Source organism: Dysidea avara, chromosome 10 (genome assembly GCF_963678975.1).
Source record: "Dysidea avara chromosome 10, odDysAvar1.4, whole genome shotgun sequence".
Classification (NCBI taxonomy): domain Eukaryota; kingdom Metazoa; phylum Porifera; class Demospongiae; order Dictyoceratida; family Dysideidae; genus Dysidea; species Dysidea avara.
This window is the reverse complement of record NC_089281.1, coordinates 23,501,973-23,528,289: the sequence shown is the minus strand read 5'-3', so window position 1 is coordinate 23,528,289 and position 26,317 is coordinate 23,501,973. Positions and strand designations below refer to the sequence as shown.

The 26,317-nt window shown below is 36.1% G+C and overlaps 1 protein-coding gene across 3 annotated transcripts in view; it reads left to right on the top strand.

Annotated features, from left to right (window-relative positions):
• Positions 1-26,317, top strand: part of LOC136237147 (uncharacterized) — a 68,830-nt gene that overhangs the window by 4,311 nt on the left and 38,202 nt on the right. For all 3 annotated transcript variants that reach the window (XM_066027455.1, XM_066027454.1, XM_066027453.1), the window contains exons 3-13: positions 8,167-8,260; positions 9,462-9,617; positions 14,107-14,174; positions 14,247-14,308; positions 16,240-16,349; positions 16,398-16,490; positions 16,541-16,723; positions 19,184-19,348; positions 24,104-24,182; positions 24,229-24,302; positions 24,352-24,443. In XM_066027455.1, the coding sequence (XP_065883527.1) occupies positions 8,167-8,260; positions 9,462-9,617; positions 14,107-14,174; positions 14,247-14,308; positions 16,240-16,349; positions 16,398-16,490; positions 16,541-16,723; positions 19,184-19,348; positions 24,104-24,182; positions 24,229-24,302; positions 24,352-24,443 (1,176 nt within the window). The remainder of the gene's footprint in view (positions 1-8,166; positions 8,261-9,461; positions 9,618-14,106; positions 14,175-14,246; positions 14,309-16,239; positions 16,350-16,397; positions 16,491-16,540; positions 16,724-19,183; positions 19,349-24,103; positions 24,183-24,228; positions 24,303-24,351; positions 24,444-26,317) is intronic.

Genomic DNA, 26,317 nt, shown 5'->3' with positions numbered 1-26,317 from the left:
CGTCTGGTCACCTGACCACCAGCAAGCTTTCACTATTCTTAAAAATTCTCTCACCATTGCACCGGTTCTCTCCTACTTTGATGTTAACAAGCCCACCCGTCTGTGTACAGACGCCAGTCGCCATGGCCTGGGATTCATACTCCAGCAAAACACAGCAGGCACCTGGAACCTCATCCAGGCAGGGTCACGATTCCTCACTGACACCGAATCTCGTTATGCAGTTATTGAGCTTGAAATGCTAGCCATATGTTGGGCCGTCTCTAAATGCAAGCTGTTTCTCACAGGGTTACAGCATTTCACCATCATTACAGACCACAACCCTTTAATCCCAATTCTCAACAATCATCGCCTCGATGGAATTGAAAACCCACGCCTTCAAAGACTGAAAACACGACTGATGGCATATAATTTCACTACACAGTGGTTTAAGGGTGCTAACAACAATGCCCCAGTTGCTCTTTCACGCCACCCTATCTGTGTTCCTCAGCCAACTGAAACACTTGCTGAAATAGACATCCATAACAATCCTGAGATGTCCTTCACTGAACTTCGCGCCATCACTGACACACAATCTGAAAGCCTACGCTTGCAAGAATTACGCAAACACGCCGAACAAGATGAGGAATATCAGCTGCTGCGAACCTTTATATTAAATGGTTTCTCCAAGCACCGTAAACAACTACCTGAATCCTGCAGACGATACTGGAATATTCACCAGCAATTAACTGTAGATGATGACCTCATTGTATATGGATGTAGACTCCTTATCCCGTCACGTATGTGTCACCAAGTGCTTACAAACTTACATGAGGCCCACCAAGGAGCACTGCAAACCAAACAACGTGCCCGTTTGACCATCTATTGGCCGGGTCTAGATAATGATATCGATAATATCATACTGAACTGTCAACAGTGTCAAGACCATTTACCACCCAACAACAAGGAACCCATCATCCAGAAACCACGACCCTCTCAACCATTTCAGGAAGTTGCCGTGGACCTATGCTCATATGCTGTCCAAGAATATCTGGTTATGGTGGATTGTCACACTGACTGGCCTGACATTATTCCTATGACACATAACACCACCACATCTCAAATCACCACAGAACTGAGACAAGCATTCTGCAGGACTGCTATTCCAGACATTCTTTGGTCCGATGGTGGACCACAATTCACCTCTCATAAATTCACCCAATTTGCACTGCAATGGGGGTTTCGTCACAACACCTCATTCCTGCACTACCCCCAAAGTAACGGAAAGGTTGAATCAACCATCAAATCGATGAAAAAGATTATTTATACATCCTGGAAAGGTCGCTCTCTGGACCACATTAAGTTCTGTCGCGTTCTCCTTCAATACAGAAATACTCCTTCACGTAAGGACGGGTTATCCCCAGCCCAAAAGCTTTATGGCCATCCTGTCCAGGACACCTTACCCACACATAGACGCTCATTTTCACAAGAGTGGCAGCGTAAAGCTGAAGCATCTGAGCAGCAAGCAGAAGCCACGCAGCAATCCTCTGCAACTTATTACAATCTACATGCTCATCCCCTTACAGAGATAGAAATTGGCTCCAATGTTGCTGTCCAAACTCCCCGTACCAAACTTTGGGATATTTATGGCATTATCACAGCTATATCACCTAACCGCAAATATTGCATCGAAACATCCAGCGGCAGGGTGTTAGTGCGAAACCGCTGCTTTATACGCAGTAGAGTTCCTCTGTCTATGCCAACATGTACTACATTGCCAGATTCCCCTGCTTCCCAGGCAACCCAAGAACTCCGTCGTTCAACATGGATCAGGCAACCACCTAATCATCTGATTGAAGACCCCACTTGGAACTGACTTTTCAATTTTACAATTATTGTAAATTTTTTTTTTGTTAATTAGCATTTGTGATTTTGTAATTAGGTAATCTCACACTCCCAAATGCTTAGGGGGAGGCATAGGATACTGTTCTAATTAGAGCACTTGTGTATCACGTATGATGTGTCTTTTGTTAATGATGTTGATTAGTTCTCGAGATACTGCTGCCGATTTTTATTTTAAAAAACCTGAGAAATCGTGAAAAATAAAATGCGCGCTACAGAAGCAGCAAGGAGAATCATCGTATTATTATCCTATGGTTTTGACGTAGACTTGGGTAGGATTGATCACACAGAGTTGGAGGAGAAACTGTAGAGGTTGATTTTTGCATTGCCAACCCTACCAATGGCCCTGTGTTGTGGTGCCTGAGCGAAGCGAAGGCGCTACTACAGGGCCTGAGGGTTACTAAATTACTTAGGCCCCTGTGGTCTGAAGTCTAACTTATTTAGATCCTTTATGTAGTTGTTGTACCTTAACACTGTTGACAGCTGCTTGTAACAGAGAAATGTATCATTAATTAGCTAGTAGAGCATTGCTCCACCTGTAACAACAGTTACAGATTTAAAATTAATTAATGCTTTGTCAGCGCTACCAGGGAAGGTGCACGTAATAAACATGAAAAGGGACTAAGTAAGTATAGACACCTCCAAAATCTACCAAATCCACCACAAAAAGGTCTAAAAATGGTTAGCTACATGCAGTCGACCACAAGCTGCTGGCCGGTCGACCATATGCTCAGATGAGTGATGATAAATATAAATGGTGGGGATTGCACTGTTGCCATTTGGAACAGACTGCCTATGAAGCACTGTGTGGTGCTGAAATTTAAGGAGGAAAATGTATTAATGAAAATCAATTTCATTGGAAGCTGCAGTTTATTAAAATGTAATGAAATAAAATTTTCCTGAAATACTTTTTAGTGGTTGTAGTTAAATAAAATGTCATGAAAATGTGACCATCTCAGTGAAAACCTGTCTAGTTCGCACAACTACCAAACTTCCTTTTATTTTCCCAGCATTATCTGCATCATGAGTCCAAGGAATGGTTCACCAAAATTTCAGTTGATTATGGTGAGTAGTTTTGGAATTACAGTGCTAGAAAGTAGGAAAAGCAAGGAAATTGATTTTTTATACTGTGACTGTACAAAAATAAAGTACAGACGCTTACCATAGCAGCCATAACTTCCATTTGGATTAGTCTACAAAGTTGGAATTTGGCTTACAGTGTTCGGCAGATCAACCAAGGTATAGTTTTAGCCCTGCAGTTACTTGCGCATAGGCGTATGAAGGCAACTTTATTAAAGAAACGGTGACGATTTTTGTTTACGTCTACTGCATCGTAAACAATAACCATTGGGGCTACAGAAACGAAACAAAGATTTTCGAACTCCCCATGAGTAGGCGAATAAGATGGTATATAGGTTTAATCAATTTAACACTTCCTTTCCTGAGTAATGGCTCGATTAAAACTTGCATAAAATTTTCTTTACAATACGTGTAATTTCACTTTTTAAATTTTTTTTGTTTTTCTCAATACGCATGCTTGTGCAAACTAGATGGGTTTTCGCTGAGACAGTCACAAATATAATGAAATTTAATTTTGAGTCAGTAGTGCTATAGCTAATGGAAAACCAATGAAAAGGTTTTCAGTGGTTTAATGGTGTTCATAATATTATTTTTCACAATTAGTTCATACTATTTTAATGACATCAAACTTTTCATTACATTTTCTTTCTGTAGGTAGCTAACTAGCGAAACTTTAAAAAATTCAGTACCCTGTTCATTACATTTTCAGCATGCATTCACCTGAGCCCCTGAACCCCAGCCAAAGATAGTAGCTAATATCAAAGTGGTGACTCCCAATGGTTTTGTAAACATGTTTTCATGTTTACATTTTCATGTTGTAAACATATGCTTGCGTGCCTGAATTGTCAAATTGTCCATACTAAATGTATGGGATATTTTAAAAGCCTCATAACTCCCTTATTCTTGTCCCTATCAGAGGGCTTTTTTGATTAACAGTTCTGGCATTTAAAGGGCTTCACAGTGCTACTAAATGTTTGGGCAGCTGGTCCATGTAACATGAGTTATTACAAGAAAGGAGGGTTCAGGTGAATGTGAACAGACTATAATTGTGTTACATGCACAGTAGTGACTGTTCCCATGATGTAATTTAATTGTGATTGTGTGTGTGTGTGTGTGTGTGTGTGTGTGTGTGTGTGTGTGTGTGTGTGTGTGTGTGCGTGCGTGCATGTGTGTGTGTGTGTGTGTGTGTGTGTAGCTAGCTAGCTAGCTATATGCGTGTAGATTACTTGTTGATTGTGTTCTTAGGGCACAGCTAAAAAACAGCTTTTTGGCTGGTGTTGTTTTCCATGATTTAAAAAAAAATGTTGAAGAATCTGAGGCATGGCAATGCAGGCAGATACACAACCTAAAGTGGCATATGAATTAGTTTGTTAAATGGACATTATTAGTTTGTCATTCATGGAAACACTGTAGACTAACTGGCTAGAGCTAATTCAATTTTTTTTTCTTTTCACTCCAAATAAATTCTCTGTTTACCGTCCACTGCCCACATCTATACACTAAAATATTCAATTATTCCTTGCGTAGCGTAAGTTGCCAATTATCAGCACTTGTAAACTATAGAAGCTACAGAGTATAATGAAGGCTACCTAGTTCCACAATGGGCTGTTATATCCTCTAAAACATTTCTTAGAATCATTTTCATTTGGTGATTATTGTTGTTAAAGCACTATACAAGCTATGCTGGGTAAGCATGGGATTGCATAAAAATAATTTTATATTGGAAACCGGTATGCTTTTACATCTAACCTAAATATCTCTTGAACGGCTGGTCTCATCTTCATAAAACTTCTGGGAAACGGAGTTATCCAAGGACTGCACCTCCCAGAAAAATTTCACAAAGAACCAACAAGGCATCATGTAGTTACACACAAAATCGCACATTGTGCTGATAATTGGTCAATAATTTGCTGATAATAGGTACCCCATGCCAATAATTGGTGCATCATAGGCATCGTGATTTTCCTTATAACAAGATGTTCACTCACGTGAGATAATTAAAATTCGGTGTGCTAAGAGACGAAAAGTGCTCAAAACAATATGCAGGTTGGAATGCTTTGGGTTAGGCCATTTTGACGTGCCACGATTTCCATGAATTTGGTTTATATTAGCATCATTGTACTTGCAAAGAGTTTCCCTACACATATCACACCCAGAAAATCACCCAATGAACACGAGGTAGGCAGTACACAGTAATTAATTTTTTACTGATAGTGTTTCAATAGAAATATATTGAGCATGTCTGTTCCAGCAGGCAATTTCTCTATGAACAAATTATAACAAATGTCTGCAAATTTCTTCAACATACCATAGAACACAAAATACTGTAACTTCAGGCACAAAAAAATTTGGACTATTTTGATCCAGGTTGAAAATCAGTCAGACCTTAGTCAAACAAAATTTGTACACTCCGAACTATTTTGTAGCAACCAAATCTTGTAGAGTAGGCCAATTTATCTGGTCTAATAATGCAGGGATACTATAATGATGGTCTCTTCACCATGGGTTATTTGTAACAAACTGTGCAGCCCTGTGTTGAATCATTTCAAATTGTTTGATTGTGATATATATGATGGTATGGATTCCATGTGGAGAAGCAGTAATCTAGCATTCAGTTGTTTATAGCTACGTTCACAGAGGTATATATCTTGAAAAGATTGTACATGTCACGTATAAGAAATCCCAGAATACGGTTGGCTTTATGACATACCGAGTCAATGTGATGATGCCAAGATAGTTTATGATTTAGACTAAGTAGTTAACCTTTTATAAAGGTATTGTATTTTTAGGACTTTAAACAGAGAAATACCAGTATTAGAAATCAATTGCAAACTAAATTACATATTCAATTATTCACTCATTGTACATACTGCTCAAATGCTAAATTTGATACACTTTTTCAGCTCTAGCCAATAATATTCTTCTCCTACACTCTTTATATAAAACGATATTGAGATACTTTAATAGAGCAGTCCAGCAGCACTGTATAGAACAGACCTTTTCATCTTTTTTTTATAAATGCATAGTATAACACAAGTCACTGTGCAAGTATTGGTAAATATAATCTCATAGCTACGCTATCTTAAACTATTCAAACTCCATATAAATACTGATACAACAGCATGCACCCATATTATGTATCCAAATGCCACCTGTTTCACCACCCATGGCTACATTTCTCTCCCACTCTTTAGCTTATTCTATTACCCCTGCTACTAATGTCAGTGTCTTGACTGAACAATTTTTTGTATGGGCACTGGGTCTACTTGTAAAGTCTCAAATTAAATGGCATTATAAATGACAACCTTTTTTGATATTATGTCTTTTTCATGCTAACCTATTCCTGGAAGGCCATGCCTTTTTTCACATCTTGGTTATTTTGCATTAGATACTATTAAGTAGATCTCAGCTGGAATTTTCACTTATGTAGTAGAAATTAGGTAAGGTGATCAACAGTGATAGCAGTAGCTCCATGGTTAAGGATTTAGGTGTTCAGTCTGGTTCAAACTCTGGTAAATTGTTTTTGACTTTTTCATGCACTGTTTTACCCCACAGTGACTGTTCTATTGGAGTATCTCAACCCTGTGATTTACAGTTGTTTGCTTTTTCTTTGTAACTCTGTAGTTATTACTCCTTTGTTTTTCAAATCATAGAAGAAAAGCACTGCTACAATGGCCATCCTATGCACACACCCAATTTCAAACTATTCCCAGAAATGGTTTATATACCCTGTAGTTGTGACAAAAGATCAATATTTTTAAGACAAATAAGCAGCAAATAAATGTTCATGGCACAATGGTTATTTATCAGATTCATTGCAAACTTAGTACATGAATCTACAGCCTTTGTCTGTACTAAATTTCAAGGTAATCAGAATATATATATGCTATATACGTAGGCATGAAAATTGTATTTTATTCTTCCTGTCAATATATGCATGGGGTGTGGTATGCCAGCTTTCTTGGCTGCACGATACACTATTGTGTGTCTTGATATAATGTATAAAATTAAGTTACTTTGCTTTATGATCTTGCACTGGTAGCTAACGAAACTAGAAGAGCTCTTACAAATTTCTAACTGGACAGTGTTAATATTAACAATTATAAGGATTTTCAAGTTTGATTAGGGATCATAGAAAAAAAGTAAGGAACAAGGGAAGTCACCTAGCTACACCTGCAAATATTCTAGTGGACATTTAATCAGGAATTAAATGTTTATCAGGAATTAAATGTCCACTGATATATCTGCAATTGTACATGACCTCCCTTATTTCCCTATTTTTCTTCTATCATCCCTTATAGTTGTTTGTTTACTTTTTGTGGCATTATTATTAGTATTATTATTATTATGACTGGTAAACCTGTGCATACTGCATCAAAAGAAATGAGGGTGCCATAGTTAATGTTTTTATTTGAACGTGCACCCCAGCTATCAATTTCTGACTCGAAAGTGAAGTGGCGATTATGCTTTGCTTTCAGCTATATTCAGTCCATTACACAGCACTGCAAATGAAGGAGAAGCGCCTCTGCAATCAATATAGTCACCACAAAAAATACAGAGAAAATTTGCACACCCCAAATATCAATTACTGACTTGGAAAGTGGCCACTATTCTTCACATTCGGCTATGTTCAGTCTGTTTCACAGCCTTACAAACTAGGAACAATAAGAGAAGTGCCTCTGTAGCCATGCACCATGAAAATAGAGATGATTCCAGTTTACAAACGTAGGGAAGCCAACCACAAATCGACACCTTTGACTGTCAGCAAAAAGAAATGGGACACAAAGCAGGACAAAGGTAAGTCCATGCATGATGCATGCATTGTATGTACTGCGGTATGCCAATAGGCATGTCTCTGGAAGAAACAATGTCAAACAGTGAAAAAAATCAAGCCTGTAGCCTTAGCCGTTATCAAGTTGCACTCATCTGATCAGTCACTTAGTCAGTCAGTCAGTCAGCCGGTCAGTAGAAAATTCCACTAAATAATTATTTTAAAATTTCGTAGCAGCTTTTTGGAAGCATTTCAGGTCATAATGAAGGCACTTTTGGTCTTGTTCACACCTAACCAATACTGTAAAGGCATCATGAAGGCATTGTGAGGCTGGTTTTAGGGTGATATTTTTAGCCAGAAAAGCTCACCAATCCTTCATGTTCCCTAATATACAGTACTGTATGATAGTACTATGAAATGCTGTCTTGTACGCATAGGTCACAGGATGATGGCACTTTGGTGAATGAGACAAACAAATTACTCCCTGATGCAGTAGTTGATAAGATATATGTTTCAAGAGATTCTATCATGGTATAATAATTTCAATTCTTGTAATTTTTGCTAAGTATGTTGTTGTGATATCCTCATATACTATTGTTTTGGTCTATTTTGTTTTCCTGTTCCATAATAACGTATGATAGATGCAACAAAAGATATCTTGCTGAATATAGTTCTGATGCTCTTCATATTGAAAGTCAAAAATGATATTCATGTAATAAAGTACAGTTGCTGATCCCGGGGTGGGGTTCCAAGGGTTCCATGTAGTCTTAGTATCTTTATAATAAATAGTGGTGCTTTAATGGAATTATTATTTTGCATGTCCATAGAACAGCACGCTTTTTTTTTAACTTTAATTTTTTAGAAGTGGAACTGTATATAGCTGTTAAACTACTAAATCTTTGTAGATTTATGCTAGAGCCTTCATTTATATAAAAGGAAAAGAAGAATTGAAAGCTGGCAATGATGTTGGTGTCAAGTGTGGAAGTCTGTGGGTCTGTGTGTATGGCACTTTCATTTAGTAACACAATCATGCTTTTAATGCAGGAAAGTTAGTTTTCATGCTATAGCTCCATGCCTTTTACTCTTTAAACTGCCAGCAAAGATATTGCTTATTCCCTTAAGCAGTTTACCTTATATATTTTAAGCAGTATAGCCTAAATATTTCAAGAGGCAAATTTTTCGAGGTTGAGCAATGTTGCTAAAAATAAAATTTTTGTGGATTTACAAACGCTCCCAAAATGTATAGAGTATATGGAGGTCTAAATATTTCAAGGGTAAAATTTTTGCTAATGACACCCAAAACCGTGAAATCAGCAAAACTTTTCCCCCTCAAAATACTTAGGCTATACGGTACAACTCTTGATTATTGTAGTCCACTTAGAGAAAGCAATATTGTGGATAAAACCACTCTGCATCAAAATTTTTAGTCCTGAAACATATGAAATACCTTTAGCTTCTTGGGGGCTGTGCCCCCAGACTCCCTGCTCCATATATACCTACTATCTGGGTGCACCCCCCTTGCCAAACCCTGGATTCAGCCCTCTTATATCCGTGCTAAACTTTAGATTATGTGTTTGAATGTGACTGTTATAAAGTGTATGGAAGAAAATTCTGGTCATGCATATTGTGTTTTTATTGCTCTTGTTGGTAACACACTGGTATAGTATGGCTTCCTCAGCCACTGTGTGCCATAATTTTAAAACTGGTGTGGTGTGTAATCTATTTTGAACAGCTGACTTTTAGTGATATTGTCAACAAACGAATTTACATAACAACCGATGCTGGAGAAACTTACATTATTCGTTATCTACAATTTCAACCAAGTGTTCTTCAGTTTTCCTACCATGACAGCAATAACATATTTGTCATGGATAATTTAAACAATACGGTAAGATTATTATTAATGTATAGATCATGTAACTTTAAAGGATAGTTTAACAATTGTACAACTGAAATATATACTGTATTTGCTCGATTTGTGCCCCAGGGTACTATTATTTTTTTGCCCAAACATAAGGATAAAACCCTTCGAATAGTGCCACACTGTGGTATTATTCGAGGGTGCACTACTAATATTTTAAACCTGCCACTGCTATAGCTATTCTACATTATAGTTTTATAAAACAATCACAACACGTTGCTACTTACTTCTATTATGCAAGACTTTTCTTTCACTCAAGTCCTTGTAGCACAACCATGTCACGCCTCGTGCTACGTGGTCAATTTACTAACTAATATCCGAAATTTCGATTATGTGACAGCCGTTTAAGTTTTACCAGGACAATGCCTTCCCTAAATCAAGATGTAGATTAATACTAAAGGTATGAGAGCACTAGTAAAGAGTAATTACAAAAGTATAGTGCGGTACTATTCAAGGGTGTGGTACAATTAAAATTATTTCAGGAACAAGCGTAAAGACCTTCGAATAGTACTGTAGTGCGGTACTGTTCAAGGGTGCAGCACAAATCGAGTAAATATGGTAATTATTATTATAGTATACTAAGGTAGAGGCAGTCAATAATTGTGATCTGCTGATTGAAAACTGATGTCTTTGCAAAATTCAATTTTGCTATAAAAATGTTTTGAAATAAACTGAGTAAAAATATGTGTGCTACATAAAAATTTTATGCGCTACTGCTAAAAGTCAACTTTTTACCGGTTTCTGATCTCTGGTATGTACTGAAACAAAACTCAAATCAATAAAATCTATGCACCACCAGATTCTCCTGTTCAGGAGTAAGAAAATCTTTGTTTATGTTCATATATACACTGTATGGTACATGAGTTATGAGCAATTATTTAGAATTTGGTAGAAATAAAGTTTACCGTCATCATTAAATTGTTGAAATGGCCTTCTTCTTTGTCCACACAAAGACGTACAAGAAAATCACTATACCTTGATTGATGTGCCAGTTCAGACTAAGAAAAATAAATATCCTAACTTTGTAGCTTGTTTCAGCTGTGAGTAATGATTAATTAAATAAGTAAGTGCCTGTAATTTATTTGCCGTATCGTTGCTATACAGATCGAGTTTATTTCTGTTTCAACTGTACATAGCACTATAACTCCATAAATGTCATCACAAAAGGTTGAAACTTTGGCTATCCACTCCTTTACTATAGATAGCAGAAAAGCAATAGCATGGAATTTGAAGAATGTACAAAAATGGCCAGGTTTTGCTCGGTGGGTCATAGACACACGCTGTTTGCTATAATTCTTCTGTGCTAATACATATAGAGTTGAAGAAGTTGTTTGTTTTAGTATTTCTTGTCTCCAAGTCTGATAGCAAGTCAGTCCCATTTTTGTTACCTCCCACTTGTACCCTGTTCCTGTATCATATTTTATATTTTCTTACTATATTCAAAACAAGCAAATAACAACATCTTCTACATTACAAAATCATGTAATAATGTGTGGATTTTATGGAGAGCCACATAGTCCTGTCATCTTGAACATTTGGTTGTCTTATAGTATTGCTATATATGACGACCGTGTGGTGATTAACAAACTAAAAATGAAAGTGAATTTAAAAATTAAATTATTCAGATCAGTGTTCAACTTTTGTATCAACTCAAATATGTTTTTTTTTAAAACACCCTGGAAATGCTGTATCCAGTCCATTACTCAAGATAAAAATTAAGTAATAGATTGCTAATTATAATTTGATTGGGATTAAGTTTTTAGTGTGACAAATAATGGAGTTCAAAATAATGATAAGCTCTGTGTAAATATGTAACCATGCAAAAACAGCCAAGCTGAATAAAAAGGGTGCGGCCTTCAAAATCCTGGGTGATTTTCATTAACATCGTTGCAGCCAATTCATGACCACCACTCTTCTTTTTTTACTCTGGCATTTGAAGGCTGCACCCTTTTTATACAACTTGGTTGTTTTTTCGTGGATTTCACTTCTTTTTTATATAAATACCCCAAAACCAACCATAAACTGGCTTCGAGGTATTTTTTACACAGATCATTGTTCTTATCTACAGATATAGTAACAATGATATAAGACAAACTAGTGCTATAGGTACCCTACAATATTGTATTATAACAAAGTAAATTCTTTTTAAGTTAGGTATACATGATTGTAGCTGTCTATTAGGATCTTTTACTTTGCAGTGACTGTTCTAATAGAGTATCTCTACTTTTCATGCAAAACATAATAATCAAAGCAAATCCTGTACCTTTTATGCTAGAATATGATTTCCAGCCTGTTAAGTCACAGTTTGCTTGCATAGAACTTATTATGATGATTATGATGATGACTATTGGCGCAAGTAGGTCTTAATCATAGTGTATTACCCTGACGATCCCGACAATCAGTACCAAAATGACTATAATATCAGCTTTGATTCAATGAAATACTAGAGAATTTACAATTATTGTATTGCAGAGTTTATTCGAATACTTTTGTAATACTCTATTAGAGTACACATTTTTAGTAGAACATACATAGCTAGAATATTCTAGAGTTTCCATTGGTAGATCTATATGAAACTATAAACTTTTACTGTTGAGTAGATTTTAGCTAGAAATTTTAAAATAGAAATTAAGTGAGGAGGAGAACAGCTGAGATAGCAGTGGCTAAGTGGTTAAGGATTTAGGTGTTCAGTATGGAGGCCCCTGATTTGAATGCAGGTAAACTTTTGCAACATTTGTGACCAGATCTGCGAAAACCCGACACAATAGCGCAAGCCAGTATAAAGTATTGAAAACAATTGGTGAAATATTTGCATATTATTTAAAAAATTCCGTACATTTTTTGAACACCTCTTTCATAGTGAAGGAAGGGACTAGCAATAAAAACCTAATATCATCTTATTCGCCTACTCAAGAGGAGTTAGAAAATCTTTGTTACATTGCAGTAGACCCAAGGATATGCAAGTTATGAGTATTTGTTTACGTCACGTTGAAGCGATCGTACGTGATTGATTTTTCTTTACAAATTTTTCCTTTGTATCCAGTGAAGAAAGGTGATAAAAGGACAACATTACCCAGTAAATGATTCCCCTATCCATTGCGAACACGATGGTGAAAATGTCAGTCCAGTACATCCATCCTTTCGTATGTTACAACCGTTTTAATAAGTGTCTGTAATTTATTTTTCCAATACTTGCTGTACAAATCGATTTTTCTGTTGTTGCTACTTTGTAGGGCTGTAACTCCGAAAGTTATTGGCATACAAGGCTGAAACTTTGCTAGAGAATACACTCGGCTAAGTATATTATAAATATTTAATAAACAGGAATTCGAAAAATGCACTATTGTGTCGGGTTTTCGCAGATCCGGTTACATTTTTCATTCACCTTTTCACCCCACAGTGACTATTCTATTAAAGTATCTCAACCCTGCAATTTACAGTGGTTTGGTTTTTGCCTTGTAACTCTATAACTGTCAATGCGATCTCTTTTAAACCACAAAAGATTTGAGCTATGATGGTTAACCTATACGCATAGCGATTTTAAAGTTATTTCCATAAGTAGTTTACCCTGCAGGTATGACAGCAAATTGGCTTTTCTTAATGCAAATAATCATTCGTAACTCTATGATAATTTATTAGATTGCACCACACTCGGTAGCATGTGATTTTGCTGCAATACATTCTTAAAGATCACCAAAATTCAAGAAAATTGATCAATGCATTTTCATTTCATAGTGGTTTCTGTAAAGTGTGCAAAAAGAATAAGCTCCCCAAGCCTCTTAAATGAAGAAGAAAAAAACAAAGAAATTGAGCCAAATTTTGAGGGATTGTATCTCATGGTTGTGTTAGCCAATCTTACCAAATTTAGTATGTGGGGTGGTGAAGGTGGAGGGCATGTGTAGTGCAAAAATGATTCCAATTCAAGTCGGGAGCATGGAACTACATATGCATGAAAATTGTGTTCTTTTTTCTTCCTGTGAATATACTCACAGTGTGACGCGCCTACTTTCTTGGTCACACGACACACTACCATGTGTCTACCGTGTGTTCAAAATTTTGCATTATAAAATTTTGTTAATATAATAATAGTAAGACATAAACAGGGAGCCAAATGCTAGAATAATAACAAGCAATTTGCACTTGTATTATCAAATAATGCATGATGGGCCAAGACTTGCCTTATTATGCAACAGGGACATCATGAATGATCAAAATAATCTCTCATAGAGCAGTCATTAGTTGCAATTACGCTAATAGAACTGTCACTGCAAAGTGACAGTTCAGGTTTATTATCATAACCATGCATGTGTTATGATAATAATTCTCAGCAAAATAGAATGCATCTAAATATTGAAATATTAAACTTAATTAGCTAAAAATAAAAATAAATTGTTGAAAAGAACAACATATAAGTGGATTAAAAAGCAAAAAAACTTATTCATATCTGCAATTGTAGCTATATGTCACGACATATCTTGGAGACTCTTGGATATCAGTGAGTAGTGGAGTTGCAGCTGCTTATTGGTAGGTGCCCACCCATGTATGTATGTATGTATGTATGCATAATGAATGATGGTATGTGTTTAACATGTATAGGTCACAAGTTGAAGGTGATTCTACGCTGTACTTTGTTGTTAACAATACTATTAATACTCCACGTAAGAATTTAAATAGATGTTATCTGTAGTTGAATCTGTTATGCATTGAATAATTTAATAAATTTCATTTCTTTCAATTTGCATTTGATAAATCACGCACTCCATACACTTGTTTCCTGAAAAAAATTGACTAGTAATCAAGTTTCATAGACTTGTAGTTAGTACAGGCGGTACCAGGCTATGCACCTCTGTGCCATATTCTGTCTTAGCAAGGCACAGCTCAATTATGAGAGATGGGGAACTTTTGTATATAAATTTATATACAACTGAGATTAAAGTGTCTTTTGATACAGTTATATTATTGTATGGTTGGATCTCACCTTATTGTAAAGTTTCAAATGGCCTATTAAAGTACTTGACTATATATATATATATATATATATATATATAGTACATCGATCTAGTTGTATCGATCAGTCCTATTCCTTGAATTTTCCTTATTATTAAGTGTGGCCAACTATCATTGCCTTACCTTCTTTTAATATGTTATAGCAAGCTATTACTTGGTGGAGTGCCGTAAGCTCTACAGTATGACTTGTTTGCATGCTATTTAGGTTAAATCTGCAAGTCTGTTATGAGCCAAAATATTTGATCTTAAAGCTATATTGTCATGCACTTTCTCTTAATAATGGTTATTTGTTACATTAGGTATAGGCATGTTAGCTACACATATTTCAGTTAAGTGTTGTATGTTCCTTATGCACTTTGCTTTGAAATATATATGACAGTATCGTTGAATTTAAAGCCGGGGGATGTGAATCCTATAGTTTGTTTTTCATTATTACAAGTAATTAGGGATCATACATAACCATAAAAAGTAGTGAAACAAGGCTACGCCTGGCAGATATACTAGTGGACGTTTAATCCCTACTTTAGTCTATACCCATGGCTCAATTAGGGATTAAATTCCACTAGTACAATCTGCAGGTGTAGGTGACCTCCCTTGTTTCCCCTCTTTCTGTGGCTATTATCCCTAATCAAACTTAAAATACCTGATTATCCATTCTATACTTGTTTGTTTACTTTGTTTTTAAACATTGTTATGGCTGGCTTGTTTGTTTACTTTTTTTTAAACATTATTATGGCTGGTGAAGCAGTGCATACCACATCAAAAGAAAGAACGGTGCCACACTTAATGTTTTTATCTGAACGTGCCCAACTATTACCAATTACTGAAAAAGTAAAGTAGCCATTACCTTTTCTGATATGTTCAGCCTATTACAGAGTGTTACAAATGAAGAACATTATGAGAAGTGTCAATCCAGAAAGTATGGATGATTTAATTACAAATGTAGGAAAGCTATCAGTGCATCATGTGCTAGCTACCACAAAATCAACACCTTACACTGTCAGGGAGAAGAAATGGGACACGAGGACAAAATGATGCATAAATTGTACATACTGCAGTATGCCAAAAGGCTGAAGGGATATCTAACAGTGAAAAAATCAAGCACGTAGCTTTAGCCATCCATTATTGAGTTAATACTTGTATGAAGGCATCAGTGATTACTTTTAACAACACAATCATGCATGACTATAATGTACATGATTATCTATATGTTTTACATTATCATCTTAATCATATATAAGTTTTTTGAAATTGTTGGTCACACCATCCGTTCATCTAATTGCAACAATGGTGGTACCACACATTCCATTGTTGCATACCTGATCACTATATCTAGCCCTTCATTACAATGCTTTTCTCTGCATAATTATATGTAAAATATCATAAGTTAATCACATGGAGGCAATTATGGCTACCTACATAGGTTGCAACCTACTCCGTGTGTATTGTTGACAGTGTCGCATGCAATTGTGATCAATTTTGAATTGAAAGCACCAAAGATAAAAAATAAATGTAACCTCAGTGAAATGATTCATGATCTATTTCAGTGAATATTATGTGTGTTTCCTTACCTATAATGTAGCTTCTTTTAGAGTAATGAAGACTGTCTATCCATATCGTCATGATGCGATACAAGATGTTCTTGAGGATGTTGTCAGTTTTAAAGCTGCTGATGAGTATCTTTTTGCAATTGTAAGATTAATGAAACACATTACTAAATATGTAGTGATTATTCTGTAGAAAACATATTCATTGGGATCTCCACTATTTGTCTCATATAAAGGTAATCGATTTACTCAAGCAGAGTTTCTGCCGCAGATGCATAGCAATAAGGTGCGTATTTTATACAATCATATTAATTTTTACACGCTGTCATTGTATAGCATTATACAGTTGTTGATGCAAGTCAAGGACAAGTGCTCCTTGCTGTATACGAAGATTTTAAATATGCAGATTTGTACATATCAGATGAGAAAGGTGTAAATTATAGCTTGTCACTGAGAAACATTAATCCCAGAGATGTTATAAGATCAACTAATGAGAATGTGGTGTACGATTTACATAAGGTAAACATATTATATACGCATCTATATAACAAACCTTTCATTGTCATGTCCCAATCCCATCCTCGTATTCCCGAAATACTGAAAAGAAATTTAACATTCACATCTTGCTCCAAGGATTTAAGTGCTCAGTATGGAGGTCCCTGGTTCAAACTCTGGTAAGTTTTTTTACATTATTCATGCCCCCGCAGTGACTATTCTATTAAAGTATCTCGACCCCATGAATTGCAGTTGTTTGGTTGTTTTTTTTTGTGAATCTGTAGTTTGTTACTCCTTTGTTTTTCAAATCATAAAAAGGCACTGCTACAGTGGCCAGCTGAAGTACACAACCTTTTCAAGCTATTCCCAGAAGCAATTTATATAATTATCCTGTAGCCTTACCTAACAAAAGTTCAATTCTTTTATGCAAATAAATGTTCATAGCACCATGGGTATGTATCAAATTCATTGCAAACTTAGTACATGAATATACCTTTATACACCCTTTGTTTGGACCAAATTTTGAACACCTGCAATCTGCTATGAAGTAAGGTTTAGAGATCATATAAAATTCGCTACATAATTGCTTATTATGAGGCAGGAACATAGTGAGGATTTTTTGACCAAAAATGTTGAGCATAAACAACTTGGTACAGTAGAATTGGTTAGGTACAATTAATGTAGTTCGCTCACCTCTAACATACTTGTCACCAATCTTTCCCCACACAGGTGTTACTGATTGGTTTATCCACCACCATCATCTGATGGTGGTGGGGTTGGTAGTTGTACAAGGACTCTGTCTGCCGTGGGAAAACCTAACCAAAATTGTAGGCTTGGACTTAAATTGGGAAGTTATATGTATATTAGATGGGTTGGTGAATACTTTTGAATGGCAAAGGGGAATTTTTCAGACTTTTGACATAGCTTGGGTGTATCAGGCCATAGAAAGGCATAGGAAATGACTTTCCACCCAAGCAGGACCCAGAGTTATACTACTACATATACAAGCTAGAGTAACCATCTTTAACTGACTCTTCACGTATCCAAGCAACATTATATAGAGCACACACAACATATTATAAACGTACACGCATGTACCCCAAATGTGTATGCATGTATACATCTGCAATGTGAGTATCTTCATACATGCTCTAAGCACTTACAAGTTGCATAGGTGAATTAAGTGTAATAATACTGTGGTAGTATCAGGAGCAGGGTTGATATCAGGATACAATTGGAATAGACCTCCCATCAGTACCAGCTGCAGTTTAGCCAGCTAGGATGCACCATTAATGCTTCTGACGAAGCAGTACAAAATTCGAAGATACGTTGAGTCTGGATAGCCTCAGTGATGTATGAAAAACATACACTTGAAAGGTAGCCAGCATGCTATTTAAGTATGTTAGCAGGCAGTCTTTTCCATACAGTAGTTGAAGGGAAAGCCGGTGGTGGTGATTGACTATCTAGTTTGTGGGGTGTCTGTGGTAATGATTATATCTACATCCTATTGATATAGCATCATTGGAAGGTTGTGGTGCTAATCATTAAATTATTTTACTGACAGTGTTCAAGATAAGAACAGCTGTTGTATGACTAATCAATGAAACGAGGAATAATAACAAATCAAACGTTCATTTTCTGATTGGAGGCTCTCATAGTCTTGGTTTCAATTGAAGATGTATAGGTCTGCAAGTGTAAAGGGAAGTCATTAGTAAATGAAGATTGTTACATGCATAGCAGTGAATATATCCTTGTTGTAAATCTTAGGTAAATGGTTACTTTTGGATAGCCGGACACCTAATCCAACATGAATCATCATCATAGAGGGTAGGTTGATAGCAATGTTTCACTAAGCAGTAAGAACACATTTCTTACCTCGTCTACACTTCAATCACTTCACAATATCCCCTATGCATGGGTGGATTGATGAACTTTGTGGTATGTTGTGTAAGGTGGCTGAATTAGAGTTTACTGATAGGTGATAACTGCTTTCTGTGCATTGTAGCTAGTGCAGATGGTAAAGGTGAAAGAAGGGTACTGTAGGCTGACATTGGCATATCTAATTTGAATTACTTATCATGCATAATTACACATACAGGAGCAAATCTACAGTCAGACCCCATGTGGGAATCATGTGATATGTAACTATGGCAGTATGGGAAAGGAATTTGAATGAAGAATGTATTGTAGTGTTATTCTCACTGTAGAATGTACTTGGTCTAAGAGTTCAGTGCATTACACTGCTGTTACACTTGAAAATAAATAAAAAAACAATAAGAATGCTTTACTGATAAACTGTCTATGTAACTACCGGATACCCAATAGCAGTACCTTTCTCCTCCTTTGTGTTTTATTTTTCCCTTACATTACGAACACTTATACCAGGATTATGGTGCCATTCAAAGTTATGGAGAATAGTTTAAATTGATCTAATATAATATTACTGTATGCACAGAATCTACTTCCTATTGTATCTGCATAAAGGTTGAAGGAACAAAAGGAACTTACATTGCCAATGTACTTGTTGATATTGATGGGTCAAATATTAGACATGTAACTACGGTGATCAGTTTTAATAAAGGAACAGACTGGATACCACTAACTGCACCAAATGTTGATGCAAATGGAGAACCTCTCAATTGTTTTCTTGTAAGTAGCTACACATTCTATAGTGTACATATAAAGTGTATCCATGCAAAAACAGCCAAGCTGTATAAAATGGTGTGGCCTTCAAAAACGTCTGTGAAAAAATTGTGAAATCAAAGGTGGTGGCCATAAAATGACTGCAATGACGTTAATTATAACAATACACAAAGCAATTATTAAAATTTAATTTCGTTGACATCATGAATGGCCGCCACCTTTGATTTCATAACTTTTTCACCCAGGCTTTTGAAGGCCCCACCCTTTATATACAGCTTGGCTGTTGTTTTTTTGCATTGATTTCACTTATTTTTGCATTTTAAATATCCAAAAGCCAACCATAAACTGCTTGCTTTTTACACAGATCATTGTTGTACTTATCTACAAATACAATGACAATGATATAAGACAAATTAGTGCTCTAGGTAATGCAGAAAAAATACCAATAGTTATTGCTCTATAATTTTGTGCTTGTTTGTTCATGGCTATGGCTATATGCCTGTATTTCTTTGCAATAGTATTTATAACAAAGTAAATTCATGATTGTACATGATTGTATCTGGCTAGTATTTGTCTACAGTGGAACCTCTCTATTACGGACATTTTGGGACCCAGAATTTTTGGCCACTTTTTACTGTAATATAGAGGTTTTCCTCTTTCAGAGGTAAAAAATGTATTAACCACACCTGTTGGGACCAAAAATTTTGTCCTTATTATGGAGGTTTTTTCTATTGTGTCTTTAATTTGGGGAGTTTGTTAAGAGAGGTTCCACTGTATTAGGGTTTTTATTTTTCGGTGACTGTTCTATTAGAGTATCATGCAAAACGTGATACATTGCAGTTGTTCAACTTTTAACAAAGCAAATCCTGCACCTTTTACACTAGAATATGATTTCCAGCCAGTTTTGCTAGCATAGTATGTATTAGAATATTTATGACGATGGTTTTATTCTACCCTGCCGATTGGTTCCATAATGGCTATGATATTGGCTTCGAATTGATGGAATACTAGAGAAGTTACAGTGGTATTGTATTGAAGGGTTTTTTTGATTACTTTTGTGATAAAGTGCACATTTTTTTTCAAATAGAACACACATATTTTCTATTGGTAGATCTATTGAGTAGATTTTAGCTAGGATTTTCATTTATAAAGCAGTCATGATGGCATCGACTTAGTGGTTAAGGATTTTGGTGTTCAGTGTGGAGGTCCATGGTTTAAACTTCAGTAAGTTTTTTGACATTTTATGTACCTTTTTGCCTGCAGTGACTGTTCTATTAGAGTATCTTAACCCTGCAATGTTTATTTTTTACCTGATAGCGAATAATCACTCCACAGCAGAGTTTAGTATATGTGACCTAATTTTAAAAAACCGTCGATATACGCACAATAGCACTTTTGTGATAAAACGCATTCAAAAACAATGGGTAAAAAATGCAAGCTTCAGAAAAAATTTATGCAAGTTTGATCACCTTGCTGGTCGGTGAATTGACACTCCAGTGGATAAATCCTAAACATCATTGCGTTCCCCTATTCATAGGGAGTACAAAACTCCTTGTTTCATCTTCATACACAGGTGGGTTTCTGAGTTACAGACGTTTGTTTACGTTGCGGTGACGAAAGAATTTACAACGAATTTTCTTCAATGAATTTGCCTTCCTTCTGGATCACAAAAGAATATCTTTTGCAAAACTATACCTTGGTGGATGCACAAATTCATGGCGAATACAATGAGTAAAGATTCAACTCCGTACACTGCTGTATTGGTAAGTTTTGGTGGTTTATGTAAGCGCCTGTAGATTATTTTCTCTGTACATATTTATTTATCCGCTCGTCCGGGTGTCTACTGGTGTATTTCCCACCCTGCTTATCTTATGAAGCTGAAACTTAGCCAATCCATTCCTCTGTCCTTGTAGACAACAAAGAACCAATAAAACGAATTCTGATAAATGTGCGTATATCGACGGTTTAGGTCACATATTATATGAAGTAGGGATCCCAGTAATACTTGACATAGCACTGTGGAAAAATTCCTATATTGGCATATCATAACAATTATTTGTTTATTGCCAAAGTATGGATTTCCCACAGGGCTATGCTATAATACCATCATTCACATCTCTTGTTTAACTAGTTTTGATTGCTTGGATTCCTACTTAATTTTAAATACACTAGTTTGTTGGTATTGCATATAGCTATGATACACACATGTGACTGTTCTATTAGAATATTGAACTTTGTTGTTGTATTAGGGTGACTGCTTTATTAGAGTATCTCAAGTCTCAGATTACTGGCCAACATAATATTTTCAAGGGGCATATTTTCCATGTCTCATTCTACCAGTAAAAGGCATGATTGATCACAATAAGTACAGCTATATCATATCATTTAGGGCATGTTGTGGTGCTCAGGATTGCAAAGTGGTGTGGTCATTTCTATAAATGTCTACTAACTAGTAGTACTTCTCACAGTGGAGTGAGTGCTTTAAATATATTTTGTGGCATCTACGGAAAATGTCAGTATGGAAAATTAATGCCTCAATATGGTTTCATTGCATGGTGACAAGCATGAAAGGAAAGACAAGGTGCAGAGGATAAACACTTTTCAGGGTCCCAAAAGGCATGTCACTGGTGAGTTTGTTATTGTGGTGTAATATAGTCATCATATGATAACATCGCTTAGCCTCTAGCAGTTAGGCAGGCTGGCAGGCAGGAAGACCAGAATGTGGGTTTGGTAATTTTTCTTTAAAAGTTCAGTATTTGTGACTGGGTCTGGGAAAACTGGTGTTATCTTTCATGACAGCAGACCTTTTACCAAGAATACAAAGCTACATGAATAAACTATTAAATTTTGCAATCTGAGTGGTCTGCTTTTGGTGGCTGCTTTTCCCAAGCACAGTGGTAAGCCGTGCAAGTGGTCTGGGGCCTTAATGAAACTCTGGCCAGCCTAGGGATGGCTGTATGTGGAATAAAACTTGTACTGTAAACTTCTTTTCATTTTAGCTAGTTTTTGAAACCTGAATGGCTAATAATTTGGCCTAATTCATCCCTATGTTTCCTGTTAACAACCTCTTCCACCATCTTCCCACCACCCTATTGGAGCTCACCTCAGGTGCAGATCCAAGAGGGGTCTCCCTAAACTGGCTGAAGGGTTTCACTAAGCTGGCTGTAGTTCGCTAGCTTCAAACCTAGACTGCTGTATGTGCAGCTTATTGCTATACTACTATATAGGTTCAAATGTTTGAGGACATAATTTTTGTGGATTTTGCAGTTGCTTGGCTGTTTACAAAATTTTCATCCTCAAAAATTACAATCATTAGGGTTAGGTCTATGTTTCTTAGTAGTAACCCTCAGTAAAAAACAAGTGACCCTTTTTAAAAAACCCTAAAATCCTGAAATTTGTCAATCTGCGAAAATTCTCGAAAATTTATATGTATCTATTGTAGATCTGCATGCACAACCAGTTCCTGACATACAGTAGCTATTACAAAAGATGAAGCTCTTGTTCATCACATTCCTTCCTGATCAAGTGGAAGAAGAATTACACTTAACAATTCATACTGCCAAGTGCAGGGATCAGAGTTCAATTCTTCTTTGTGTCTTCTGGGTAAGGTCTCAAGAACAATTGAGTGATATCACGTACCCATATAGACCAAATGTTGGGTAGGGTCAGGTGCAATACTACAAAAGTAAAGAATTGGCAGTAAAACATTACTTCATATAAAAATATCAGTGTCTACAAATGCCATGGCTTCCTTGTAGTTTCCAGCTCTTCCACCACATGTCTTTAGCCATTTGCTGAATTTTGAACAATCCATATCATGTGCTATCATCATGCGATGCTATATTTATAATGTGATTGTTCATTAGAATTGTTTGTGACTGCTCTATTAGATTACATAGATCTTTCACGTTTAGTTTTTTTTTTTTTTTTTGCTTTCCTCCTTGCAGTTTCCCTCTTAGATTTTCCTGTTCAAGGGTTCAACTCGAAGTGGTCTTTAAACCCCTAAGCCCCCCCCCCCCCCCCCCCCCAATCTGCCCCTACTGATACAGTGAACATCATAGTATAAACTATCTAAAATGCAGGAAGATTAGATTCTGGCATTAGTAATACTAAGATTCTTCTGTAAAGGTGCTTTTTGTCGTGTATCATGTTTCTTTGATGGTTTTTATGGGAAGAATTATAGGGGGCATGTGTCATTTTGGGGACCCTTACTATACAGTACTACTATACTGTATGATAGCTATACCATTTGCAAATTTGGTGCTTTGGAAAGTCTTTTTTAAGAGGCTACAAGAGCTTAACAGCTTAACATCAACATCAATAAGGTGGCAATTTCAATTGATTTTGCAATAAGGGTGGTAAAATATGCACCTTACTACTACAAATTATATAACAAGTATTAAATTTAGTTATAAATCGATTTTGTATTTACTGAGCTTAGTTCAGCAAAATTAATGATAATAAAAGCTATTCCACAGGGTCTCTATGGAAACCTCTGAATTAATGAATGACTGCAATTGGCCTGTACTACTGAATATAAGCCAGTAATGGGCATGGTCATGGTCATATATTTGCTTTAGGCCACCCAAACTCTGGACTAGTCAGGGTAAATCTATGGGACAGTATACTTATTACACATTTTCTTGTTGCATATACACGTCCGTGTGTATAGCAGACCAAGATGTTGATCTAGAATACATAATAATACACTGAATTTATGCACAATATGCAATATAAACTTTTGTACATAATTACATCTAGCCCGACTGTTCTCTTCACATTAACATGACAGATGAAATCCTATCCAAGGAATCCGCTGTAGGTCTTATCATGATTAAAGGTGGGTGTAAAGAATGTTTAACATTGACTTATATATGAATTTACAGGTAATGTCGGTAGATATGTGACCAATGATGGTAGTATCTATCTCTCTCGTGATGGTGGCTTCACATGGCAACAGGTACCATTTATTCATATTAAAACAATAAGCATGTCGCTGTATTTTCTAGTTATTTCAAAATACAACTTCTTATTTTCAATTTTTGGGTAATGGAAGTGTAATTGTTAGTACAGTTGGTTCAAGAAACAATGATATCTTACTGTAAGTAATTTAGTAGTACTAATTGTGGAATAATGTAACATGAACCATATGCGATCCCTTGTTGGTCTGAATAGATTGGGTAACAGTTATAAGAAAAGAAAAGTTCTACATGGTTTTATGTTAAAGGGACTCCTGCTATACAGATCTGCACTAAGCTTTGAAAAGAGTGTGGCTTTCAAAAGCCTGGTTGAGAATAGTTGTGAAGTTAAAAGTGGCGGCCAAGAAATGGTTGCAATAATGTTAATGCTAATAAATGTGCCATTAACATCATTGCAACCATTTCTTGGCTGCCACCTTTAACTTTAAAACCTTGTCACCCAGGTTTTTGAAGGTCACACCTTTTTGCACAGCTTGGCTGTTTTGTGCAGATTTTATTTTTTATACTTTATATAGCCCTCCCCCCTCAAAGCCAGCTATGACTTGGCTTTGAGGTTTGTTTTTGCCTACATTTCTACAGGCACAATGATGATTATTGAAGATAAAAGTTATAATTAAACTATATTTTGACTCTTGGGTAATATTGTTGGAAAACTGTAATAGAGCACACATTTTTGTGGAATTCTACATGCGCAGACTGTTTAAAATTTTGATTGGTAGTTATAAAATTTCACCATTACTTTAACCTAGAAGTAATTAAGTGAAATGAACAACACTGATAGTAGGTTTGGGTATTCAGTATGGAGGTTTGAACCCTGGTAAGTTCATATTTTCATGCATCTGTGGTGACTGTTCTATTTGAGTATCTCCACTTCACAATTTAAAGTTTCTGTATATAATTCTGTAGCTGTTACTCTTTGTTTCTCAAGCCATTAATAGGCACTGCTATGATAGCTAGCCTATGTACATGCACACCAAATTTTAAGTTATTAAACAGTCCCCACAGCAGTGACAAAAGTTTCTCTATCTGTGCCAAATTCAGATTACACATTTGCATTTTATACCCAAATGCATGAAAAGAATAAAACCTAGAACTTATTAAGAAGGGAAAAAATGAAGAAAGAACTTGAAACTTTGGCCACCAGTATCTCACGAATTGCTGAAGTGAAATTACTGTATGTCCTACCCTATCTGCAAACAATGCACACTGCCATTATTAAAATTTAACATCATTGCAGCCATTTCTTGGCTGCTACCTTTGATTTTACAACTTTTTTCACCCAGGCTTTCTAACTGAAGGCCACAATTCCTTTAAACGTTTTTCCTTTACTACAGGAATTGTCAAAGACTGCGTGGCTAGCGTACTTACGAAGAACTGAAGTAAGATGAACTTTGAAGGCACACATATCCCAATGATAGCTGGGCAGATTTGATTCAAGTCAAATTAGGAATGGGAGATGCCCTACCCTGAGGACGTTTCCACAGCAGAAATGATTAATTACCGTGTGACACTATCAAGTTACGGATACATGAAAATGGCATTTTCTTGGTTCTGTAAGGCAAGTATGTTGCCCACCTGCATTAGCTGTACTTGGCCACACGACACGCTTGATATAGGCTATTTTCGCAATTACTCTAATAGAGCACACAGTTTTTTCTGAGCACTTCAATACAACACATATAGAATGTTCAAGAGAATGTCCACTGATGTATCTACAAGTTATCATTCTAGTGTGCTAAACCAGAACTTTCATTTATAAGGTAGAAATTAAGTGAGGTGAACAACTGACAGCAGTGGCAGAGCAGTAAAAGGCATGGGTATATGGGTGTGGAGGTCCCTGGTTTCTGGTTTCAGGAGCAGGCCAAAGAGTGAGGGGGCCAAACCAACTGTAAGCTGAAGATCAAAAAATTACATGTTCAGAATAGCTGCCCTCCACCAACTATTATACTCCATGTTTATAACTACACATATGTAACTTGCTACACTGCTTCTCTAA